The sequence below is a fragment of the Nicotiana tomentosiformis genome, chromosome 2 (genome assembly GCF_000390325.3).
Source record: "Nicotiana tomentosiformis chromosome 2, ASM39032v3, whole genome shotgun sequence".
NCBI lineage: Eukaryota > Viridiplantae > Streptophyta > Magnoliopsida > Solanales > Solanaceae > Nicotiana > Nicotiana tomentosiformis.
Window position 1 is genome coordinate 157,808,557 of NC_090813.1, and position 24,082 is coordinate 157,832,638.

A 24,082-nucleotide genomic window follows, 5' to 3' on the forward strand; every position below is an offset into this window, starting at 1 on the left:
TGGCAAAACCCATACCTCATAGCCTAAAGAGCCTGCGAGTCTCTGAACGTTTGGGACATCATTCGCTGTGAATAAACGAGATTTCCTACGGTTGACATGAAGGCTTGAAATAGCTTCAAACACAATCAAGATCAATCCCAAATATGTAACTTGCTCCACTTTAGCATCACAAAAGATCAATGAATCATCAACATACAGAAGATGTGTAATCTCCAAATTATTTTTGTCATTGTTCAAGCACCCTGAATCCCCTTAGCCAGCCCTCAGTATTAAGCTTTCTTAAGCAGGTTGTTCAACCCTTCCATGGTAATAATGAAAAGGAAAGGTGAAAGTGGATCTCACTGCCTTAGCCTTCTCTGACAAGGAAAGAAACCCTCTAGAGATCCATTCACACAAATGGAAAACTGACATCACTGATGTAAAATTGTATCCACCTTATCCATTTCTCCCAAATCCCATACCCTTAAATATATTTAGGAGATAATTCCAATTTAGATGATCAAAGGCGTTTTCAATATCTAGTTTGCACAACACCCCTGGATCTTTCCCCCTTATTCAAGAATCAACACATTCATCAGCAATTAGAGTTGCATGCATAATCTGCCTTTGATGAAAGCTATTTGTTAAGTATCTACAAATTTATAGATCACCTTCTTCAGTCTTTCTGTCAACACCTTGGATAAATTCTTATAGGCACTCCCAATAAGACTAATAGGTCTGTAATCCCTCAGTTCTGTTGCACAACGTTCTTAGGAATTAAAGCTATGTAAGTGGCATTAAGACTCTTCCCAAAATATTCCTGAGAATGAAAATTTTGAAAAGTGTTTACCAGATCTTCCTTAAGAAGATCCCAACAATGTAAAAATAAGCCCATAGTATAACCATCAGGACCAGGGGCCTTATCAGCTAGCACAAACCTTGAGGCCTTCCAAAATTTCCAGCTCATCAAATTCCCTTTGCATCCATTATTCTTCTATAGCATTGATTTGAGGGCATTGCTGATAGCTGAACTCAGGTCTCCATTCCTCAGGTTCATTATACAGTTGCTGGTAAAAGGCTTAAATCTCTCCCTCAATCTATGTTAAGTTCTCCACCTAAACCCCCTTGACATTGAGCTTGCCTATTGTATTAAACCTCCTATGAGCATTAGCCACCTTGTGAAAGAATTTTGTATTTCTGTTCCCCCGTTGTAACCATTGGACTGTTGATTTCTGTCTCCAAGAGATCTCATTTTTTGCAATTTCTTCCAGGTCCATATCTAGGCTTGCCATCTGAATTGTTTCATCTTCAGTAAGATCTCTCGTCTCCTGTGCAACTTACAGTTCGATGATTCTGTTTAAACATTCAGTCTTCCTCATTTCCAGGTTCCTTCCGAGAGAGAAGCTCTATTTCTCAGCTTTCCTTTTAAAAGCTTGAGTTTCTGTGCCAAAATGAAATCTTTAAAACCATCAGCACCAAGCCACCAATTCTAGAACTTGAAATAAGATTTTGTGCTTTCCCAATCACCACAATTGAGAAGAATAAGGGTGTGGTTTGAAGAAACTTTAGGAAGCACTGCTTGCTTTATGTTCCTAAAGCTTTCATCCCACTCAGAGAAAAATAAAAATCCATCCAGCCTAGAGGCAATATGAGAATTAATTCTTCTGGCCCATGTATACAATTCCCCTAATAGTGGAGGGTCAAGAAGCTCAGTCCTCAATAAACTTAGAGAAGTCATAGCTCTTGAAATAGTGTTGCTATCTCTTTTTTCCTCCATATATCTGGTACCATTAAAATCTCCACGGACTACCCATTGTCCAACAACGACTCCCTGGAGGTAACTGTTTCCCACCACACATTCTTCGCTCAACCCTCTGAGAAACAAATTTAAAAGTGATGGTATAATTAACTACATTAACCACCTCCCCCTTCCATATTCTACTGTCCCATAGAACCAAAATACCCCATCTATGGCCCCTAATCTGATTCACACACGATTGGACATCACCTTCTAATGCGGATTCTTGCAGACAGTATATATCAGCCTTCCATTTCTTAATTAATGACTTCACAATTGATCTTTTATCCCTTCTATTCAATCCCCAAACATTCCAGGAAATAATATTACCTTCACTAAAAACAGTTGTTGGTAGATTCCCCCCTGCTTCTAGTATTGGTTATGAGAAGTTCATGTTGAACACCACATTTTGTACCTTCATGATCCCTTTTTTCTTTTTCGAAGTCGAAACTGCCCTTAACGTTGCTTCTTCTCTCCTCTAGTCTGCGCCTGTCGATTTTCATAAATAGTTATGGAGCTTCTTCTTGCTCTGTAAGTCTTGCGCCATAAGTCTTGCTCATCTTCAACACATTTTTATGCACCCATAGGGAAGCATTCATATCAGCTTCAAGGAAATGGGAATCAAGAGGTCCAAATGCATCTACTAACCAAGATTCAAGATCTTTGCAATCTATCAATTGATGGGCATTCAAAGGAAGAGGTGAGAAAGGGACAATTTCTCCACTCAAAGGGGTTAAATCTTCCTCATCATACCCAACATGCAAAGCCAACTCTTCTTTTACGACTGTTTCTCAAGAGTGTGTCGCTACCAGAGAAGGTAGCAGAAAGTTCAAGGGCCCTTGAAGTAACGTTGGCATCAATTCGAGCCCCTTGACTTTAATTCGAGCCCATTTCAAAAGGTTCCTTAGGATAGCTTCTTCCTCAGTTTCAGTCCATCCCCCACATATATCTCCGATTTGCTTGAAAATTTTCTGAGACCAGAGATGGAGAGGAATCCCCAGTAGCCTCACCCACACCCAATCAAGTTTGGTCGCTCCCGGAAAATACCCGACTGTGGGCGACCACTAATCAAGGATCATCAATTTATTACTCCACCTCCATTCCCCCATTTGGATGTGATCTGCCATTTTCCTTGAAGGAATTTCGAACAGAAATTTTGCTCCATGCATCTCGTACATCTAAATACCTGGGATTGTGCTCCATTTGCTACTGACCCATCTAAATCCCACCAGGCAGACTAAGAACATCATTATCAGAGATTTCAGGGCCATGAGCAATAACCCGTTGAGCAGTGGAGGTAAAGGATGCTGATGTGAAAGCCCCTTTAGCCTCCCATTTATCAGATATGATGTATGAATGGTCCACTACTGGATTTGTGAACCTCTGCACAGCTGGGACAGTCACATACTCACATTAATGAAATTCTTTATCTTTAAAGCAACATCTCTCAACCCAATAGTGAATGTTGCTTCTGAAAGGATTATGAAAGCTCTGCGTTCCCCCTACACTGCAACTACACTAATATATCTGCCATAACCATTGTATTTCTTTGTACAATAGAAGTTATGCACGTGATCTCTGGTCTTCGATCTCCTGAGTTCACTCGCCATCTTTCGAATGAGAAATCAGGAGTTCACATACCCATAGCATGACTTTCCGACTGAGTCATTTTCCTCATGAAGTTCCTCTTGCATTCCACCCATTCGTACCAGACATCTGCAGTATCTTTGACTTCAGTAATCTCATAAGACTTATCACCAATATTAAAATAAATTCTGTTAACCGTGATTATGAGAATAAAAGAGAAACTAAGTTTTTGAGCCTATCACCAAGACATGATTGATTAAAAAAACTCAGAAAACTGCAAGGAAGAATCACCGGAAAGTGACTAGGAACCATCGGAGAAAGTTGTTAGACTCTCTCGGGTCTTGTGCCGGGAGCATTTCTCTCTCCTCACATCTATCAATTCTTGCAAAATTTCTTTCTTACATATGCAACCTTATCAACATCTAATTTCTCAATGCTACCGAATATGTAATTTAAATTTGTAATGACAACAATTATATTGCTAGGCATCTTGCCTAAATGTAGCAATACTAAAAAGAAAAATGATAAAGAGACTTAAGAGGTATAGGTTGTTTCCTACTTGCCTCACATCAAAGAAAGGTTTCTTTATGTGTTTCTCCAAAAGTTTCCTAGCATGGTCCCGTACCTACAGATCAGTAAATAGATAGATAGTAAGTAAAACCAAGAAAAACGAGCAAACACAAATGGGCAAGGGTGAATGTGCTGAAGGGTAAATAGTTCTTCACTGTGGTGAAGGCCTAGCCGTAAACAGCTGTCTGACAGATTTTAAGAGCTGACATTTAGCATGGAAGAAAGACAAGAGATTGTTGACTATGATAGAACTCAAGAAAATGAATGGGGAAGTGTTGTAACAATAGTTGAACTTTTAGGCATTTGGTTTAGCAACACAACAGCAAAAGCATTAACATAGGTCCAAGATGAAATTATATGAGTTGAAATATTATTTACTACATGTTTATTTTTTTCGCTAGAATTCTAGAAGTAGGATTTACTTGGTTTGACCGTATAAATTGAATCTGATTATATTATTGTAATAAGTCAATTGAATAATCGATTTGAACTAAATTTTCATTGGTATACTTGTCCTCAAAGCTCGACTTTGTAACATAATATTCAAGCAACAATGAAAATAGCGTGATTGATACAGCACCACCTGGGCCTCAATCACAACCAGTTGAGTTCGGCTATATGAATTCTCTATATCTATTTTGCTCCATTTGAACTTTTTTTTGTAAGGTAAATTTTATTGATAAAGGTACCAAATGGTACAGAGAATTACATAAAAGGTGCCAACATCCTCTACAGCAGCCTCCCAAAAAAATATCCGATATACCATTTGAACTTGTTCATTATAACACTCAATATTTTGTCTAACATAGAAAGCTCTCTACATTTACACTTATTTCAATATTGACATACAAATCTTTTAACACACTGAAATGACTCCTCCCAAACAACTCACGTGAATACAGCACGGGAAATGCTTAATTCTAGTTACTTGATATCGCTTATATAAATCTTTCTCTTTATCATGTTCTACTCTCCGCTCACTTTTCGAGAGATTGAAGTTCTTTCTTTTTTTTGTGATAATGTAAGTTGCTTCGTTGAAAGGCATCAAGCAGATGCAGTGATTACAAAAATAGAGATGTTGGCTCCATTACAAGATGTTATGATATGATATGGAGCTAGCCAATAACAAAATATATACCTCAAAGAGGCTAGTCTAGAGTAAGGGAGCTAAAAAAATCCAAAAAGACAGTAGAACTATTTACATAGGACTGTTTGGCCCAACAAAAAAGACTAAGCAGACATCTGGCTTTCAGCAAGTGGAGATTGGAGTTGAGACTCCATCAAAACATCTGAGATTGAAGTTCTTCTGAGACAATTTTCTTCCAAGTGATTTGTATCCTTATAATACTTTCCATCACCATAAAATCTCACTTATAGACCTGTGCTTTTGAATATCAACATAAGACATGGTCAAATGTGAACTCCTCTCATTTTGTCCCTTTATGATACTTGTACCTTTTGTTGGATGTAATTATTTCCAATCTTGTCTAATGTTGTACGACACATCCAACTTAATATCTATATTTCTACGACATACATCTTATAGATATGTTTGACTGTAGTGGTTCAACCATCACCCCTATCACCAATTCTTTTTACTTCTACAGCTTTACCCTAAAATACTAGCTCTACAATAATTCTCACTCCATTCATATTTTTATTTATCTGATCATACAATGATATTTATTGTAATAACTAATGTACGGTTCAACTTGCACGAAATATCAACTTTGTTCCTCTCTAAGGTATCCAATAATTCTATTTATTTCTTTATCAACGAACCAGTGTTTTAAAAAGCGATCGCTTCGTCGCTTTAAGCGACGCGAAGCAATGGCTGCTCGCTTTTCCATGCCTGAGGCGACTCAACCAGACGAAGCGCTCGCTTCAGTCGAAGAAGCGCGAAGCGACCTTGAAGCGAGAAGCACAGAATCGCTCGCTTCTGTTCAGAGGCGTCAGTTTTTAAAAAAAAAAGTTTGGGTCTGTTTTTTTATTATACAAAACAGACCCCTAAGGCCAAAGTGAAGACCATTTCTCTCTTCTTCCCAAAATCAATTGTTGTTGAGTGCTGCTAGGGTTCAAGTCGCCAGAGACCTACTCCGGTCCTCCAGGTAATTTTTCTTCTTTTTTTCTTCTTTCTTCTTTCTTCTCATTTCTTCTTCTCCTTTTTTTCTTTCTTCTTCTTGTTCCCGTCCAGGCGTCTGCTCACAGCTAGGGCAGGCGTGATTCTTTTTTCCTTTTATTCTTCTTATTTAGTATTTTAGCCTTTATTTATTAATTTGTATGTGTATTTCAATTTATAAAGATTATTTTCAGTTTATTTGATTATGTTTTTTCTTATATCTTAATACCGATTTAAAAATGTCCCAAAGTTCGAAAGAGAATGACTCGGCTTGGCGATATGGCGATAAAGTTAATGAGAAGAATAGTACAAATGTTGTATGCAAGTTTTGTAACAAGATTACAACGGAGGGAATTTATCACTTTAAATTCCATCTTATCGGTGGCGATAGAAACATCACAAGTTGTCTGAAATGCCCACCGGAGGTGAGGGAGGAAATAAAGAATTTTGTTGAGAAGAAGGAGCAAAATAATCAAATGAGCCATCAACCATTTGTGACCAATCTTGATAATGATGATGATGATGATATGGAAGAAGGTGAAGGTTTGTCATTTCCAACAAAACGGGGAAGAGATGCAATCTCTTCAAGCCATGGATGACGGGTACGAGTAGGACTAAAGGTCTTATAGATTCTATTTCCCAAAGAAGCCAGAAGCAAAGAGCGGTGGAAAAGATGTGCAAAAAAATGCTAAGGACATTTTGAGGGATCGTGCAGTTAAAGTTTTTGCACGATGGGTCTATATGATGCTGGGCTCCCCTTCAATTGTGTCAACTATACTGACACTTTTGGAGACTTTATTGAGGTCGTTGGTTAATATGGACCTGGAATGAAGCCTCCCACTAATCATGAAATCAGAGGTCCTTATCTAAGGCCTCATTTGTTTGCACTTAATGGAGGTCTGAATCCTAATCACTCAGATCTCAGACATTAAGTGCGTTTGTTTTTTAAGTCTGGATCTTTATTATTCAGATCTTAATCATTAAGTGTGTTTGTTTTTTTAACTTAACAACCACTTAATGGGTCTGAATAGGTCTGTATGATTAAGATCTATAACAGAGACTTAGGCCTCATTTGTTTGCACTTAATGGAGGTATGAATCTTAATCATTCAGATCTCAGATATTAAGTGTGTTTATTTTTAAAGTCTGGATCTTTATCATTCAGATCTTAATCATTAAGCGTGTTTGTTTTTTAACTTAACAACCATTTAATGGGTCTGAATAGGTCTGTATGATTAAGATCTATAACAGAGACTTAATTTCATTAAGATGTTATCATTCATATTCATTATTAACTGCCAACACCACTACCATACTCAACCACCATCACCACCACCATCCTCAATCATAGCCGCCACTATTATCGACTACCATCACCCAGCATCCCCATCACTCCCACCACCATCATTCTCAACCACAACCAACACTCATTCACCTCAACTACCACACCACCTCATCACCATCAACAGCCATAGCCGGCACTGCCCATCATTATAAACTACCAATACCCACTACCACTTTCCTCAATCATAACTACCATCACCATCTATCATTATTAACTATCACCACCCACCACCACCATACTCAATCATAATCGCCACAACTACCAATCACCATTAGCTACTACCCTACAGTGTTATCAAAAGCAAAAAGCGCAAAAAAAGCTCTAAGGTCTGTTGGGGCTTTAAACGCAAAGCGCAAATAAAGCGTGGGCTTTAATGAAGAAAGGCGCAAATGGAGAAAAACTACAAATATGTATGTGTAGTCAAAGAGTAATATCTATAAGTATGAATACCAAATATATGGACAAAGAAATTGAAGAAAATTTACGATAAAGTGAAATATCAATTGTTTAATATCGCGTCTTCCGGATTACGCTCGTTAGCTAAGAAAAGTATGCCTTAGAGCCTTGATGACAACACTGAAGCGCCTGTTAAGTGAGGCAAAGCGCTCAACATATTTTGAGCCTCGCTTCAGGGCTTAAGCGCGCTTTAAGCGCGCCTTTGATAACACTGCTACCCTAAACCACCACCATCGACCAAATCTACCACCAACCACCGCCTCTAGTCGGCATTCACAAGCACTACCGCTAGTCATCACCACCAGCAACTATCATATTTTAAAAAATTATATATTTTATTGTTAGAATATTAGATTAATTAGTATTTTATTTGAATTTTATGTTTATTAATTTTTAAATAAAGATAAATTTTATACATTCAGATGTTAAAAATCAAACAGTCTTAATCATTTAGTATTTAGATCTTAATACACATCTTGATATTCAGATATGTATTCCGATTCAGACGTCATAATCTTTAAAAAAAAACAAATGAGGCCTAAATAAGGAAGTGGAGGAGACCAATAAATTTGTGGAGGAAGATAAAGTTGTGTGGAACAAGTATAGATGCTCCATTATGATGGATAAGTGGACGGCAAGAACTGGGATAATGATTATTGATGTGTTGGTGAATTCTCCCAAGGGAAGTTTGTTTCTTGAGTCGATTGATGCTAGCGACTCGTCCACTGACCACATCAAAATGTTCACCTTGTTTCAGAACACCATTGAAAAGATTGGCCCAAGCAAATTTGTTCAAATGGTCACTGATAATGCGAATGAAAATGTTAAAGCGGGTCTATTGGACTCCATGTGCGGCTCATTGTATCAACTTAACATTCGGGGACATTTTCAAGGAAAAACCCTTCTCTACAGTTTTTGGCCAGTGCGTTAGGGTACATTCTTATATTGCTCAGCTGCCCTTATTATTGAATATGATGAGAAGATTCACCGGACAAAAAAATTTGGTGAAATCGGGCAAGACAAGGTTCGCTACTGCTTTCTTGACTTTGCATAGTATCCACTTGCAAAAGGCCAATTTGAGAAAGTTGTTCATTTCAGAGGAATGAAACAAGAGTAAATTTGCAAAGGAAACTGGGAGGGAAAGATGTTGCACGCATTATCTTTCTTATTCTTTTTGGAATAATGTCCTTCACGCTCTTAAAATTGGTGGCCCTTTGATTAAAGAGCTCTGTTTGGTGGATGGGGAGTAAAAACCACCAATGGGCTACCTCTATGAAGCTATGGATAGGGCCAAGGAGGCTATTCAAGCATCATTCACAAATGAGCAGAAATATGCAAAGGTCTTTCAGATCATTGATTCAAGATGGACGGAGCAACTTCATCGATATTTGCATGCAGCTGGACTTATTCTGAACCCGTCACTCTTTTATGAACAGTATGAGAATAATTCACTGGCTAGAGAAGTGTGGACGGGATTCCATGGGTGTGTTATTAAGTTGACCTCAGATGAAGACTTGCAAGAAAAGATAGTAGATCAGTTTGCTACTTACAGGGCAGGTAAAGGACTTTCTAAGCTGTGACTGGCTATTAATCAAAGAAAGACGAAGTCGCCAGGTGATCGAGTGCTTCTATATTTTATAGCTCTAACTCTTAATGTATGTTTACACTTATTAACTCTTGAATATTTTTTTTTCACTTCTATAGTTGAATGGTGGGACCAATATGGTGCACACACTTCGGATTTACAGACTTTCGCCATCAAAGTTCTAAGTTTAGCTTGTAGTTCATCCGTATGTGAAAGGAACTGGTGCATTTTTGAACACGTGACAACTAAAAGAATGATTTCGTGTTTTGAGATAAAGTAAATTATATCTCAATTGTCCTAACTCCTACTAATTAGTTGACACATCTTGTTTGCAGATTCATACAAAGAAAAGGAATCGACTAACCTTGAAGCGCCTCCATAATCTAGTGTTCATAAAATACAATAGAGCATTGAGGCGTCGCTACAACCACCGCAATCTAATTGATCCAATTCTTTTGGACAATATTGATAAGGCTAATGAGTGGCTAACCGAAGTCCCCGAAAATTGTAAAAATGAAGAAGTATTTGAAGGCGGCTCTAATTTCACTTTTAGGGTGATGTTGCGGATGCTAGTGGAGTTGGGGAGAACCCTTATGGTTTAAGGGGGAATACTTCAAGTTCAAGCTCGATTAGGAAGGAAAAAAGTGTGGCTACTACAAGTCGATCTTTATCCCTAATTGATGAAGATGAAAGTGATCATGAAGAGGAAGAGGAAAAAGAGGGGGAAGAAGAAGATGACGAACAATATGAAGATAATACAGGATCTCAAGATTTTGACAATCTTGAAGAAGAACAAGAAGAGTAGAAGAATAAGATGTTGATTCTAGTAATTTAGTAGTTTTGATTTTGCTTGTCCTATAGTCTATGGAGGATTTTGTGATACCTTCTTTTAAGTTTTTAAATTGAACTTTTTGATTATTTATACTGTGTCTTTGCAAGGTTTACATTATGTTTTTTAAGAATTGCGCTTCACTTCAATGAAGTGTGCGCTTCGCTTTTGAAGCGAGGCGAGCCCCTGTCGCTTTTTTGCGCTTCTCGCTCTCAAAAACACTGCAACGAACCAATGTTTGAATTCTCTATAGCCTCTTTCTCGTCCACTTAGCCTCTTCTAGACACGCAATGACGCAATATCAACTCACCTCCTCTTAATGGTATCCACTAATTCTATTAACTTCCCTTTCAGCGAGCCAATGCTCCAACTAACCTATATGAATATGACTCTCTTGTAATAGCTTATTTACCATCATCGTCCATTACGATGCAGGAATCCGTTTGAGTCTAACACCATCCAGCACCAATGTGGGGAAAATGAACTTCTTTAGGCTAGAGATCGGCAATAAAAACTCACTTATGAATGTAAAACTCACTCATGAATAGTTTATTAATGGTGTTGATCCAATTAAAATCAAAGCAGCTCACGAAAACAGGTCAATTAATCCAAACCAAAGACAAGTAGGACAGATGACGGTCTTTATCAAAAAAAAGTATGACAGATGATGGTTTGACTTGATTATTCTCTCAACTCATAGTTACTCATAGTTAGTACACTACGAGTAAAACATCAGTTATGCTTATCCAAGTTGCAGTATGATTTAGGAATCTAGGCATTCTTCAAACGAGAACCAGGGCACAAAAGCAAATCACTTAATACATTTTTTTTTCAGAAACACCCCATAGAACTTTGAGGAATCTAATACTTGTGCAGGTTATATTACACTTGGAATTCCGATATATAAATTAAATAGAAGATCCAGATAATGCAGAGATTATGTTGTCCACTGCATGATATCCTGCTATATTACTATACTATCAATAAATCATTCTAGAGGGAGTTAACGGTTAAGAATCTTCTTAGGATGCATTTAGCACAAGCCTCATCTAGGAAATGGTGGTGGCAAAACCAACTTGGCATCCAATTTCTAATGAATTTAATCGCTCACTTATCCCAGTTTGATATGACAAGAAGCAGCTTCAACAGTGCCTACCTTATTTTCCATAGAGCAAAGTGCAAATTTCCAGCCAACACTGTGATTGAGATTGCACAAAAGAGCATCAATCCATTCACTCTTCCCCGAATTCGGGACTCCTGTAACAATAGTCAACTCTCCAGGCACAACCTGTGCAGAATAAAGAAAGAAGGGGGGAACAAATCAGCCACTGTAGATTTTCATATTTTGTTTTCATGCTGATATGCCAATAATGAGCCTCAATCCAAAGTAATAATAACTGTCCATGGGTAATATGCATCCAAAGTAATCATTTCCCTGAGAGGCTAGAGACATAGCTCGGTTCCTAAATAAGAGCCTACTCACATTGTATAGTTGATTTAAAGACCTCCATCCAGTTGAAACCCCAAGCTCGTAGCCAATTGTTTGGTGATAATATGCATCAATCTCAGTGAAGTAATCTTTAAAGTTGAATAACCCTTGTATTGGGTATAGCTCTGCACCTTCAATAACCTCCCTCAGTGCACCAGGCCCCAGATACATAAGTACCTATTAATGTCCAGTGCAGAAATATTTAACTTGAGGTTACTGGAGAATAATGGTGAAATCAGGTGAAACGAGCATCTTAGATGCACTAAAATGAGTAAGACAACAAGAAAAGCATTATCAGTTGGTAAATGGAAACTCATAATGGCTGGCAATAGGTTACAAAGGATGCTGTATTTAATATAAAACTATTTCATTTTTTTATAAAGATAAAACTATTTGCACTAAGCAGTTGGAACACAGACCCAGGCCATGCTAAATCATGAGCATACATGACCTCCTGTCCATGTTTATCAAAAAGAAGAAAGATCCCATTTTGCCTCAGGAAGGACGTTATTGAGGAGACGATATAAAACCGACTATAGAATTACATAACTGTGTGACAGTAACTGCTAGTATAATTTCATTGAGAGAGCTACAAATCAGGTATGCAACCAATATTTGCAAGCAAATGATACTTTGAGAACCAAGCTAAACGTCGTTCAAAACAACTCTCATTTTACTAGTGCTTAAAACTACAGCAGGCTTAACAAGACTGCAATTAACTGTAGACTTGCAGTTCATATCAAATCTCAAAACACATAAAATTTAATAGAACAAATTCCAACGAGGGACCTGGAGGAAGTACACAACTACCAATCACAAATCAGCAGGCTCCTAGAGTATGACAAAAGATCTGATTCATGAATTTTTCTTTTTTCTCCTACAAACAAATAGGTAAGAAAATTTCATGCATGAAGAACCTCATTTGCATCTTTGAAACGGTCTATAGTGCTCTTTTTCGGCCATGTGACTCGCCAGCACCTACATAGCCAAAGAGAAAAGGTTGAGAGGGCTCATTATTAAGCTAGAACACGATTTCTACCATCATTTGCACTGAGATTAAATATACTAGACCTTTCTCGCCCCAAGCGGCGGGCAAGTTCTTCAGCTAAAGCTTGACCAGGAGAATCCCCATCAGTTGCCAGTATTATGCGAGATGCCTATAAATGGTAAAAGAACAAAATTTTCTTGTTACATGATCGATGCATATAATAAACATAGGAGAATAAAAGCAAAGAGGAGTCTGCAAACCTTTTCTAAATACTCTTTGCAGTTCCAAAGATACTGATACTTCGCGTCCTAGCTTCACAAAATGCACAAAAAGGGGCATTAGGTCCAGCATATGTGAAGATGCTAGCTAATCATACCAATATAAGGAGCACAGCTCCTCTGCACTCTAATAAAGGATGGAGCAAAAGCAGCAGAAAGTGGATGAGGATACATGATAAATACATGCATGAATCAGAAAAAGGTGTAGGGTTGTAATACAATTAGAGGATGCACTAGTCGAGATAAGTGTCATATTACAAATAGAGGGGGAAGAAACAAAAAGAACAAGAAACAAATTAGAATTTGCAACTCTAGCCCGAAACCATAAAAGTCTTGATGAAAAAACAAAGAAAGTGTGCATATGTTTTATTATGCATGAGAAGTGAGCAAGCTATGACATCCATATAAACAAAAGTTAGGTACTAGATCCATATACACAGAAGTTATGACGATAAAGCTTTTACTTAAAAATCCATTTTTTAGGACAAATTATAGAGAAGAAACCTTATCTACAGGTGGCAACTCTTTATCTGAAATAACTGGAGGTGCCCCATCGGGAACGCTCACACAGTTCCGAAAGCCAGCTTCTTCCATAGCAAGCTTGTCCATCTCACCCTCAACCTAACATAAGAGAAGTAGGCAATATATAATATCAGAAATGAATTAGTCTACTTCTTCAAGGATGGAATGATGAGTGAATCAGACGTTACAATGATGATATCACTTGCTCCTTTTATATCATCTAGACCATAAAATATCTTTAATGTATCAGCTTCCTGCAAATCAACAGTGAAATGATAAGGTTCAAAACAAGTGCGGGATACAGTTACTTCAACTAATAGCATATTAGAAGCAAGAGTTAGGAGCAAAACTTTAGTACATAAACAGATAATTTAGAAGTATGAAATTGTAATATTATTCGTACTTCAAAAACTTAATAGAAGACGCTCAACCATTCGATTGATCAGAAAAGGAAGATGAGATTCAATCAAGAAGCAAATCCCCATATCCTAATCAGGACATCATCACTATTCCAGCTTTCCCAATAGGGATGGGCGTTCATAACAGACCAAAACAACCAATGTTAAACTGATTGTAGAAAAAGGATCAGTTTAACAAATTGGTTCTTTTGATTCTTCTTTTTTTTTTTGGGTTTGCAAACTATTTAATAATTGATCTTTGAAGTCATAATATCTAAAGAGAAAAAATAACTCAAGTATACTGCTAAATTAAGCAAAACCAACACCAGACTGGTGGAATATCTCTCTTCAGACAGAAGAAACCATTTTGACTAATAAGCCAAGCAACAGAATATGTAGCCTACCGTAAAATGTAAAATGGGGCAAATTGATGTTCTGAACAAGGAGATTATTTAGTGTGTTTAAGGATTTGAATGTCGCTAAATGTAACAAACCTCTAATGTTAGAGAATCCCTATTTTGTCTTAAAAGACAAATTACTGAGTATTCGAATGACGTGTCCAAATGGAGTCAATAATATTGAGGATCCAGTTAGCCAACCGAACTAGTTGGGTTGAGGCATAGTAAGTACACAGTCAGGGGTCACAGTGGCATCATCTAGTGGGAATGGAAAAAGGGAAAGAGGAAGGAAAAAGGAATAAGAAAGGAATACTTAGAAAAAGAGAACAATGGAGGGTGCCAGGTAACGATTTAATAAGTATAAACCTGCCGCTTCAGAGCTTGACGCATTAGCAATTAAAGGACTCAGTTCTTTGGATTACTGAATCAAAAGTTCCATACCAAGTACTGAACCAAATGTCAAGCAGTGTTCGACTATGAAACCCAAAAAAATCGAGAAAAAAAGGCAAAACTGAAAGAAAAATATGGTTAAGAAACTCGGGCTTTTAATTTGGATTGAAGTTCCGCACACCCTTATTACCACGGAAATTTACATAAGGTTTTTAGATTTGCCTCTGTTAAGCACATGACTTTATAGATGAGATTGAAGCCTCAACTAAAATTATTTGGAAACAAGTGCTCCATGGTATCTTTACCTTTAACTGAAGTAAATATAATATGTTAAGTAGCAAATAAAGAACATTGACACTAACCTGCCAAAACTTTTTGGTGATGTCCCGGTACTTGCAGCTTACAAGTGCTCCATCCCTCCGATATGTAAATGCAATAACAATCTGAAAACAAATTTACATTAATGCTAGAACAGTCAAGAAGTGACTTTGTTACTGCAAGGATGAGTTATTGCAGCCCCTTGAGCAGGGAAAGTAACAATATTGCTTCATTTGGCTCTCTCTTTAGCCCTACATCTCTTATCCCTGGGAGGTGTCCTTCCACTAGCAGTATTCTTGGAAATCGCAATGTATTCTGGTGTGGATGGCTGGCAAGCCTAAATTTCTTGGTTTTTTGGATACAATAAAGTCAGAAGATATGTTTCAAAATTCAAACAAAAGTAACATTGAATAAATCAAAAAAAGGCAAAAACATTTTCGTCAGATTTTGTTTAATGGAAAAGGAAATTTTAAATAAGAAAAAGTGGCTGGTCACAACTTTCCTCAGATAATTTTTAAGTTTGATCAAATACTTAACTATCCTTGGATGATCTAACAAGTTTTGCAGAATTTAATCGAAAATCATCCTTGTGAGGAAGCCTTTGTGGATTTCATAGAAAAGGGATTATTCTCTTGCTTTATAGTTTCAGGAATTACAGCTAGGCTGAGAATAGGTCTCAACCTTCCTGGAAAATGGGAGCTAACTAGGAAATGGTAAGGACTAACAAGATAATGATGAAACAGATTTAAAATCTTGATTTCTCTAACTAGTCAAACATTATTTAATAGGACTTCTAAAAACCAAACCCTACTATCAACCCTCTCCTTGAAGTTGGTGCATAGATCTCTATCATGCCATACCTACTAACCAAAAACTCAAATTTCTGCTATAAGAGTCCCTTCGTTAGAATATCTGCAATTTTCAGTGTGGTAGAAACAGTATACAAACAACACCTTCAAGCGTCTCCTCCATTAAGGGCTCGGTATGGTCAATTTGTTCGATCCTGTATTATTGAACATGGTTGTGTGTTTGGTTGGTCTTTTAAGCTCCTCAAGAACTCTTACAAGCTAATTGAGAGGGTTTATTTTATTTTAAGCAAACACAGAGAAATTTACGACAAGAAATTTTCCCAATGCTAAGTCCAATTAACCAAGCATACTAATGTATCTCATAATATTTCTGTTACTCGAGGATGAATCATTCTTCATTCAAGGATGTATCATCATGAAATATTCGATTGTAAATCAAATGCAAGGGTAGGGATTTATGGCCTGTTTGGCCAAGCTTTTTTTTGGGCCAAAAGTGCTTTTTTTGGCCAAAAGCACTTTTGGCCAAAAATTGAGGTGTTTGGCCAAGCTTTTGGAAGGAAAAAAAGTGTTTTTGAGGAGAAGCAGAAGCAGTTTTTGAGAAGCAGAAAAAAATAGCTTCTCTCCAAAAGCACTTTTCTGAGAAGCACTTTTGAGAAAAATACACTTAGAAGCAGTTTTCAAAAGCTTGGCCAAACACTAATTACTGCTCAAAAGTGCTTTTCAAATTAATTAGCCAAACACAAATTGCTTCTCACCAAAAGCACTTTTTTAAAAAGTACTTTTGAGAAAAGCACTTCTCAAAATAAGCTGATTTTAGAAGCTTGGCCAAACAGGCTATTAATCAGTTTCCTTGTTTTTTTTGATAAGGTAATTAATCAGTTTCCTTGTTACCAAGTGGAAGCACATAACTCACCTAGTCAACCAGTATATCATCATATTGAGAGAATAATAAACTGAATAAATAATTCAGAGGTACATCTTTGTCTTAAGGGTGCTAGCATACAGGCAAAAGGTGATCAAGTCTATGGGCGTAGGGTAGCTACTGACAGAAACTGATCAAGTAATATGTCAGAAAATGACAGGATGTCAAACCTGATCACCGTATCTCCGTTGCATAACCGCATTTCTCCGCAATGTTTCTCTCGATATCATTCGCTCAGAAAAGTATGAGAGTAACTGAAGAGCAGCAAGAAGAAAATCAACTAATCAAAAGCTCATAAATTCAGTTCAAATAAAACATAATCAATAAGCAATATATTGAGGAACAAAGAAGACAACCACATAATGCATCTGCAATTTATTTTGGGGGTGGAGAGTGACTGAAAACCGTAGATAGGACCTCACAATGGCAATTGCCATCTATTTTGGAACATAGCAATAATATCGCAGAGGCACAAATTGTACTGCACGTTATAAACTGCTACATTGCAAATAAACATAGAGATGCATACTAGAAGTTGACTCTATGTTGCTTCTCAACATAAGGTAGGGCCATGGAAATTTGAGGTAAATGCAGAAGAGATGAAGGAAAATCTGGGCAAATAAAGGTCTGAAATGCAGCACCGCCACAGGGAGGGCAACAAAGTGGAGGACAGTCTTGCAGCTGGATGCAAAGACACCAAAAGGATAGTCTTATGAAAATTAGAAAGCTACCTTAAAGCCTTAAACAGACAAGAACACTGCTGATACCAGATGGAACACAGTGGGCATCCTTCATATTTCAACCAGAAGAAAAAAAAATTAAGACCGAAATGATGAAGAGAAAAATATTTCAAGTCTTTTGTGTCTGTTTTTTTAATATTTCACAATGTAAAAATAGTACAAAGCAGGGATCTTCCTAACTACCTTAGACTCCATGACTACTGTAGAAGCCTTTTGGGAAATCTTAAAATCGATTATAATTGTAGAGCCCTAACAAAAAACAAAGGAAGCATTTCAAGAAAGAATTTCAAAAATGACCAAAATGTGAGCATTTGTTTAAACTAGATTAGGAGTTGCAGCGGGTGCCCAGTGGAATTGGAATACAAGCAAGCCTAAATTTGAAACACTAAAACCACATTCCAATGTCATAAAAAATAAAATTATAAAAATGAAAACAAAATATTCACAAAACTCTTAGTAATAAAATAGTTTATACCTAGAGGTTAGAATTTGTATACATATAGTCAGTGCGGTCGGTTTCGTTTCAACATTTTTTGGTTAATACAAAACCAAAGCAAATACTGTCGGTCTTTTAGATTTAACACCAAAACAAAGCAAATGTGTCATTTTTTAAGTCGACTTGATTCAATTTTTATCTTGAAGACCCCAAAATTGAAATGGAAATCCAGCGGAATGGATTCCGTGCACTGTTGCAGTTGTGGTGGGCTAGACTGAGAATAGGGCGATGACATTAGTACCACCTAAAATGAAACATTCATCATAAGAAAGGAGACTGGGTGTGTAGAACTATTCACTGTTAACAGCAATGCTAGCAAGATGTAGAAGAATAGCAAACAGCAGCAGAGAGGAAGCAAGAGGGCAGTACAGGTAGAAAATAAGGAAAGAGAAAGAGAAGAACAACGAGAGTTAACACTTCACAAAGTTCGACCCAGTGCGATCTATCAAAAGACTCAACAGCCATATTTATCCATATTTCATTCAAGAAAGCTATGAACAACTCAACGCATGCTGATGGCAAAATCAAGTGTCTTGGACACTAACCAAGTTTTGCAGGATGCACGAATAAATAATAGGTGACTTAACCTCAAAACAACCCATGCCCAACAGCTATTAAGCGAACAAGTATTACTACATGCAGATGAAAATATTATTGAAATCCAACTTGGTAATGTAAGTAAAATAAAAAGACAGATCAACATACCACATCACATAAAGGTTCCAGCCCCAAACTCTCCTCAGTTATCTGTCTGTACTTCTTAGTCACTTTTCCAATCCTTTTCATATCTGCAAAAGCTGTCTTCACATCTGCAAAAGCCTGAAACAGCATGAAAAAAGAGAGTTTAAAAAGTTGACAAAGAAAATGCAAGATAAAAAGATTAATGAGCTCATCAAAACATGTTTACCCGGGTACCACCTCTCCACCCACATTTAGCTCGAAAGCATGTCCATGTAGCTGCATGCCTAGGTATCACTCACATGCTTTAGAAATATATTGCTAGAGGGGAAAGAAAATATACCTTAAACACGATGTGCAAAACAAATAATTAGTTACCCATCCTGAGTAATGAAGAGAGATAAGCTCTTTTCATTTGAATCCCCACCTGTGCACTACAAAGCAAAAACATTGCACTAACTGTCAATATAGGACATTCTAAGCATCTTACAGATGCAATAATGCTAAAGAATTTCTAAAATTTTAAACTCATGAACACCTATTAGTACCATGTCTAGTTTAACTCTCAGCCTTCGTACCAACATGTGGAAGATATGAACCACGATTTTCTTCTAAGCAAAATTTTCAACTACCAGACGGAGCATCTGTAAGTGTGATTTTTTATTTTATTTTTTTATAAGAAGCATTTGTAAGTATGATAATTTTTGGTTCTCTCTTTTTTGTTTTTCTGATAACCGAGATTCGGTGGATAACGGATCCGCCACTCTACCCTCCTCAACTTAAATACCAGGTTTTTTTCTATAACAAGGTTCGAACCTCTGATGTGCATCAAACCCACACATCACGAGCTGCACTCTTACCACTAGACCAAAGGCCTTGGGCAGGAGCATCTGTAATTATGATTCTTCTCTTTTCTTTTTTATGATTTTTTTCTTTTGTTCTATTTCGTACAGCAAGTCTTTCTTTTTATTCCTTTTTTAAACTTCATTTCTTTATCATTCTACTTGACAAGGAAATAGCTCCATTCACTTTTAAACATTGATAGGGTTGTAAGCATTTATCATTCAGATCTTATGTGTTCACCTTTCAAACTCTATTCAGTTTCGAATCAAATCTGCAATAATTTGTCACTCAAACAAAGTATCATGCATGCATGCATTGAAATCTCATTTTTTCTACCATCAAGAGACTCAGTAACCGTAGCTTGAATTATTATCTACAACATACTGACAGAAAATATAGTAAAACCAACAACGGCTACTGTAGGGATACCTACTGCAACTTGGCAAATGAAAGCTATTAATCAATCAATTGTTCAATTATGCCACAATTCTAGACTAGTTGGTTTGCATGTATGGATTCTCACTGACCATTCCGCTCTATCCAGCCCCATTTCGTTCCAATAATAATTTCCTTTTTAAGATAAATTAGAGGTTTTTAAACTTTACTTAAGTAGGCGCCTAATTAAACAAGGGTTGTGATAGGTAGACGATCAATGCAAAGATAATCATAATATAAATATTTTTTATTTTTATTTTTTTGAATAGTCATAATATAATGACTATATTATGTGGGATTATACTGGGTATGTTGTTGTTGTTTGTTGTTGTTGTTGTAGTCATAATATAATGAATCCTCTAAACACATAACATGCATATGCACTTGAACTTTCTAAGTCGCTTTACTTCGACACCAAGCTCATTGAAGGAAATCATGAATATGTCCTCTAATGCAGATGCAACACGACTCTTTCAACCCTGATTAAACATGTAGTGTTAAAACTTGGTAAATTGGACAACCATAGAGTTAATCTTTTAAGGGTAAATGGAGAACCACTATCGAAAAATTATTATTGCCAAGTCATTCATACACAAGATATTCATACACTCATTAACATACAACAACAGCCCAGTGAAATCCCACAAGTGGGGTCTGGGGAGGGTAGTGTGTACGCAAACCTTACCCTTACTCCAGAGGAGTAGAGACGTTGTTTCCGATAGACATACACTCATTAACATATTAACAAAAAAACTGCAAAACTTAAACACACTAAAATATTTGCCCATTCAAAATTTTGAAAAACTTCTTAGTGAATAGATAAAACCTTTCAAACAACTGTTCTATAATGTTTTTTTAAAATTTAATTATTCAATAATTGCTCCGAAGTCCATATAATCCTACTTTAATTTTTATGTTCTCCTACAATTCGTCTAAAATGCTGAAAATACAAAAGAACCGATAAAAGAACCCAAGTTGAAAGTGAATTGGAAGGATCTAGCACTGTGAAAGATAGAATGAATATGCATATGAAAGATGAAGCATCTTTATTTAAATCCATTTGATGGTTTGCACTTCAATATAAGAGAGTTCATTTTCTAGTTAAACAATAAAGACCATGCTCTTGAACACCCTTGCTTACATACAAAACATTCTTAAAGAGAAGGTTCGCAAAGACCTCTTAGTAACTCACCATTGGACAAAGCAAACCAGAGTATTGCCCTGGTCCACAAGAACCAATATCTATGCCAATCTGGCTTAATTTCTCCTTCAGTGCCTTCACATGTTCTGACTCCGCAATTCCCTCCACTGGGTCTTCCAGTACTACTCCAGAAACTGAAATCATATAAACAATACAACAATTACTCAATAGTCCCAAACAAGTTGGAGTCGGCTGTATGAATTCTCATTGATCATGTTCCCCATTAAATTGGTCAAAATCATATAAACAATGGTTTTCAATAATTAAAGGTGGCGTTTATTTGTGGAAACTTTTTATAAAATTTTGCAAATCTTTTAAGTTTTTCCAAGTTGTTTTGGAGAAAACTTTTGGTTAACACACATGCCACGGGATCGAGACCACAGCCGCAAACAGAAGTCTGGTACTTTATCCACCGAGTTTCGTACTGACCCTTGAGGATTTCTCATCTATCAAAAATAAATTTCAAAAACATGCTTATAAAGAAGTGGTTTTAGGATTAAAAGAATTCTTCTTCTACTCATTTTCTCTTTGCACAAGCTTTGTTTAAAAATGGTTTTTTTTTACGGCTCCTAAATAACACTTGAAGAATATTACAAAGTTTATACAAGAATACTTGAGGTTCAGTAATTAATCCCATGACAAAAAGAACTGCAAAACATAGTACCTGGTGGGGGAATACGTTGGGGCCTGTAAGACAAGTTTGAAGTTCCACGAATTGGGGAGATGGGTTTTGAAGCAAATGTTGAAAAGATGAGTCTTTGGTTTTGAAAAAGGTGGGTTTTTGAAGAAAGGACAGGAATAATAGTCTTGTGTATGGTAACGGATGGCTTGTGGAGAAAATATTTGGAGCCCATGGCAAAGTTGTTAGAGTTGTTTAGTACAAGTCTGCGATAAGGTAGAAGAATCATCCTGCTATTTTACAATGTAGAATTTGCAGTCATGGTGTGTGAGAGTGTGTTTTTTGTAAGAAACTTCGGAATGCGTGGGGTTAAGGAAGGGTTTTGTAGTACTCCGTTGTGAATTATGTGGGCTTATATGCTGCCCGGCTATTTTGGTTTGGACCCGAATCAGCAGGGATCCGACTCAGATGGTCCCAATGTTCTCATCTAGAGATGATTTAGCATTTATTTTGTGAAATGTAAAATTTAAAATCTTAACTTCAGCCGAATTTAAGTTATTTTTATCCCGAAAAATTATATTGAAAAATTGATATTCATGACACACTGATTAATTCCTAAACAGTAGTACTTTAGAGTGACTATCTGGATATAAATGCACTTATGAAATAAAATAAGACATAATTATCGTTGTTGTCCTAAAACTATGAAGGTATAGACGAAATCAATCAAAATTCTTATGTCATTGAACACCATAGACCGTGAACCACCGTAAATTTGTATGGATGGTATCTAAGTGAAGAAAGGTGTATTGGGAGTTGTGCAAAATAAAAACTATAAAGAAAATATTTGGAGGTTTTTTTTTGCTAATAAAAATATTTGGAAATCCTATTTTATATTACGTGTCAACTTTATGTTTAGCTTTTTTCTTTTACATATTTAATCTCTTCCACTCCATTTTATATTTATCGTTTACTAAAAGAAATTATTTTATATATCATATCATCATACTTAGAACTCGTTTGGATTGACTTATTTTAAGTACTTTTAAGCCAAAATAGCTTTTAAGTTATTTTGTAGTGTTTGGATAAAGAGTCCGTTTGAATTGGCTTAAAAAAAGTAATTTTTTCGCAGAAATAGCTTTTAAACCCAACTTATTGATTTTGGCTTGTTTTAAGCAATTTTAACTTATTTTAAGCACTTTTTTTACTTTGCAAAACACTGAAAAAGCTAAAAAGAGCTTAAAAGCTAATTTGACCAGCTTAAAAGCCAATCCAAACATCCTCAAAGTAAAAAAGTGCTTTTAAGCACTTATTTTTAAGCTAAAATGACCAAAAAAAAGTCAAAAGCCAAAAGCTAGAATTCCTAATTTATGGTTTATGCTTAAAAGTCACTTAAAATAAGCTCATCCAAACGGGCTCTACGTTATAAGCGGGAACACCTCAAGTGAAAAGCTAAAATACTAAAATACCCTTATAAAGCTAAACGACACTATTAATCATATATTAAATACTATTGTAAGTAATATTTTTGGACAAATATGTAAATATTCATTATAATAAATACTATATTCGATATAAATGCAATAGAATGAATGTGATACTAAATTACTAACAGACCTCCTAATTAAGATTGGCTCTTGATATTCTGGCATTGTGTCGTTAGATCAGTCTTGCTATTTTATTGCTATTGATTGCTTCATGTTATTGATTTCCTTTCAAGTTTGAAGATATTCATGAGATTTTTTTATTCACCTAGGTAATTTTTTATAATGTTACAACTAATTTTTTTAGGAATATTGTCACGACCCCAATTCCTCTCCGTAGGATGTCGTTACGGAACTTAGTCTCTACGACTAGGTAAGCCTAAAACAATCAATAATAACTGAACAGATATAATTAACAAGTTACTGAAAACAACTGAATAATTGATAAAAACCTTCCGAAGACAAAATCTCACAATACACACCCCAAAACCGGTGGAACTGAGTCATAAGCTCTACAGAATCTAACAAAAGTAACTACTACATCACTGTCCGAAAGTAAAAATAACAGTAAATGAGGGTAAGGGAAGGTGACTACGAGGCCTGCGGACGCCGAGCACGCATACCTTGAAGTCTCCGATAAAGCAGCTAGCAGGAATCCCTATCTACCGGCACGAGCAAACGTACCTGGATCTGAACAAAATGTGCAGAAGCGTAGTATATGTCACAACCCATTTTCTGAACAAGCCGTGACCGGCACCCGGTCACTAAATTTGACCGAGCGAACCATCTGCGTTTATCAACACTATT

At 36.4% G+C, this 24,082-nt stretch overlaps 1 protein-coding gene across 6 annotated transcripts in view; it reads right to left on the bottom strand.

Annotated features, from left to right (window-relative positions):
• The window catches only part of LOC104089091 (twinkle homolog protein, chloroplastic/mitochondrial), a 40,548-nt gene extending 18,362 nt beyond the window's left edge, over positions 1-22,186 (bottom strand). For 4 of the 6 annotated variants that reach the window (XM_070196277.1, XM_070196276.1, XM_070196280.1 and 1 more), the window contains exons 1-15: positions 21,837-22,185; positions 21,164-21,306; positions 19,072-19,127; positions 18,923-18,980; positions 18,721-18,834; positions 16,950-17,033; positions 15,093-15,173; positions 13,733-13,798; positions 13,527-13,643; positions 13,005-13,052; positions 12,828-12,913; positions 12,674-12,734; positions 11,751-11,933; positions 11,424-11,555; positions 3,928-3,989 (exon numbers count right to left, since the gene is read on the bottom strand). In XM_070196277.1, the coding sequence (XP_070052378.1) occupies positions 3,928-3,989; positions 11,424-11,555; positions 11,751-11,933; positions 12,674-12,734; positions 12,828-12,913; positions 13,005-13,052; positions 13,527-13,643; positions 13,733-13,798; positions 15,093-15,173; positions 16,950-17,033; positions 18,721-18,834; positions 18,923-18,980; positions 19,072-19,127; positions 21,164-21,306; positions 21,837-22,080 (1,535 nt within the window). In that variant the 5' untranslated portion in view covers positions 22,081-22,185. Of the gene's footprint in view, positions 1-3,927; positions 3,990-11,423; positions 11,556-11,750; positions 11,934-12,673; positions 12,735-12,827; positions 12,914-13,004; positions 13,053-13,526; positions 13,644-13,732; positions 13,799-15,092; positions 15,174-16,949; positions 17,034-18,720; positions 18,835-18,922; positions 18,981-19,071; positions 19,128-21,163; positions 21,307-21,836 lie in introns of all 6 variants that reach the window. The other 2 variants (XM_070196275.1, XM_070196278.1) reach the window with 1 other exon arrangement.
• Between the last annotated feature and the right edge of the window lie 1,896 nt (positions 22,187-24,082).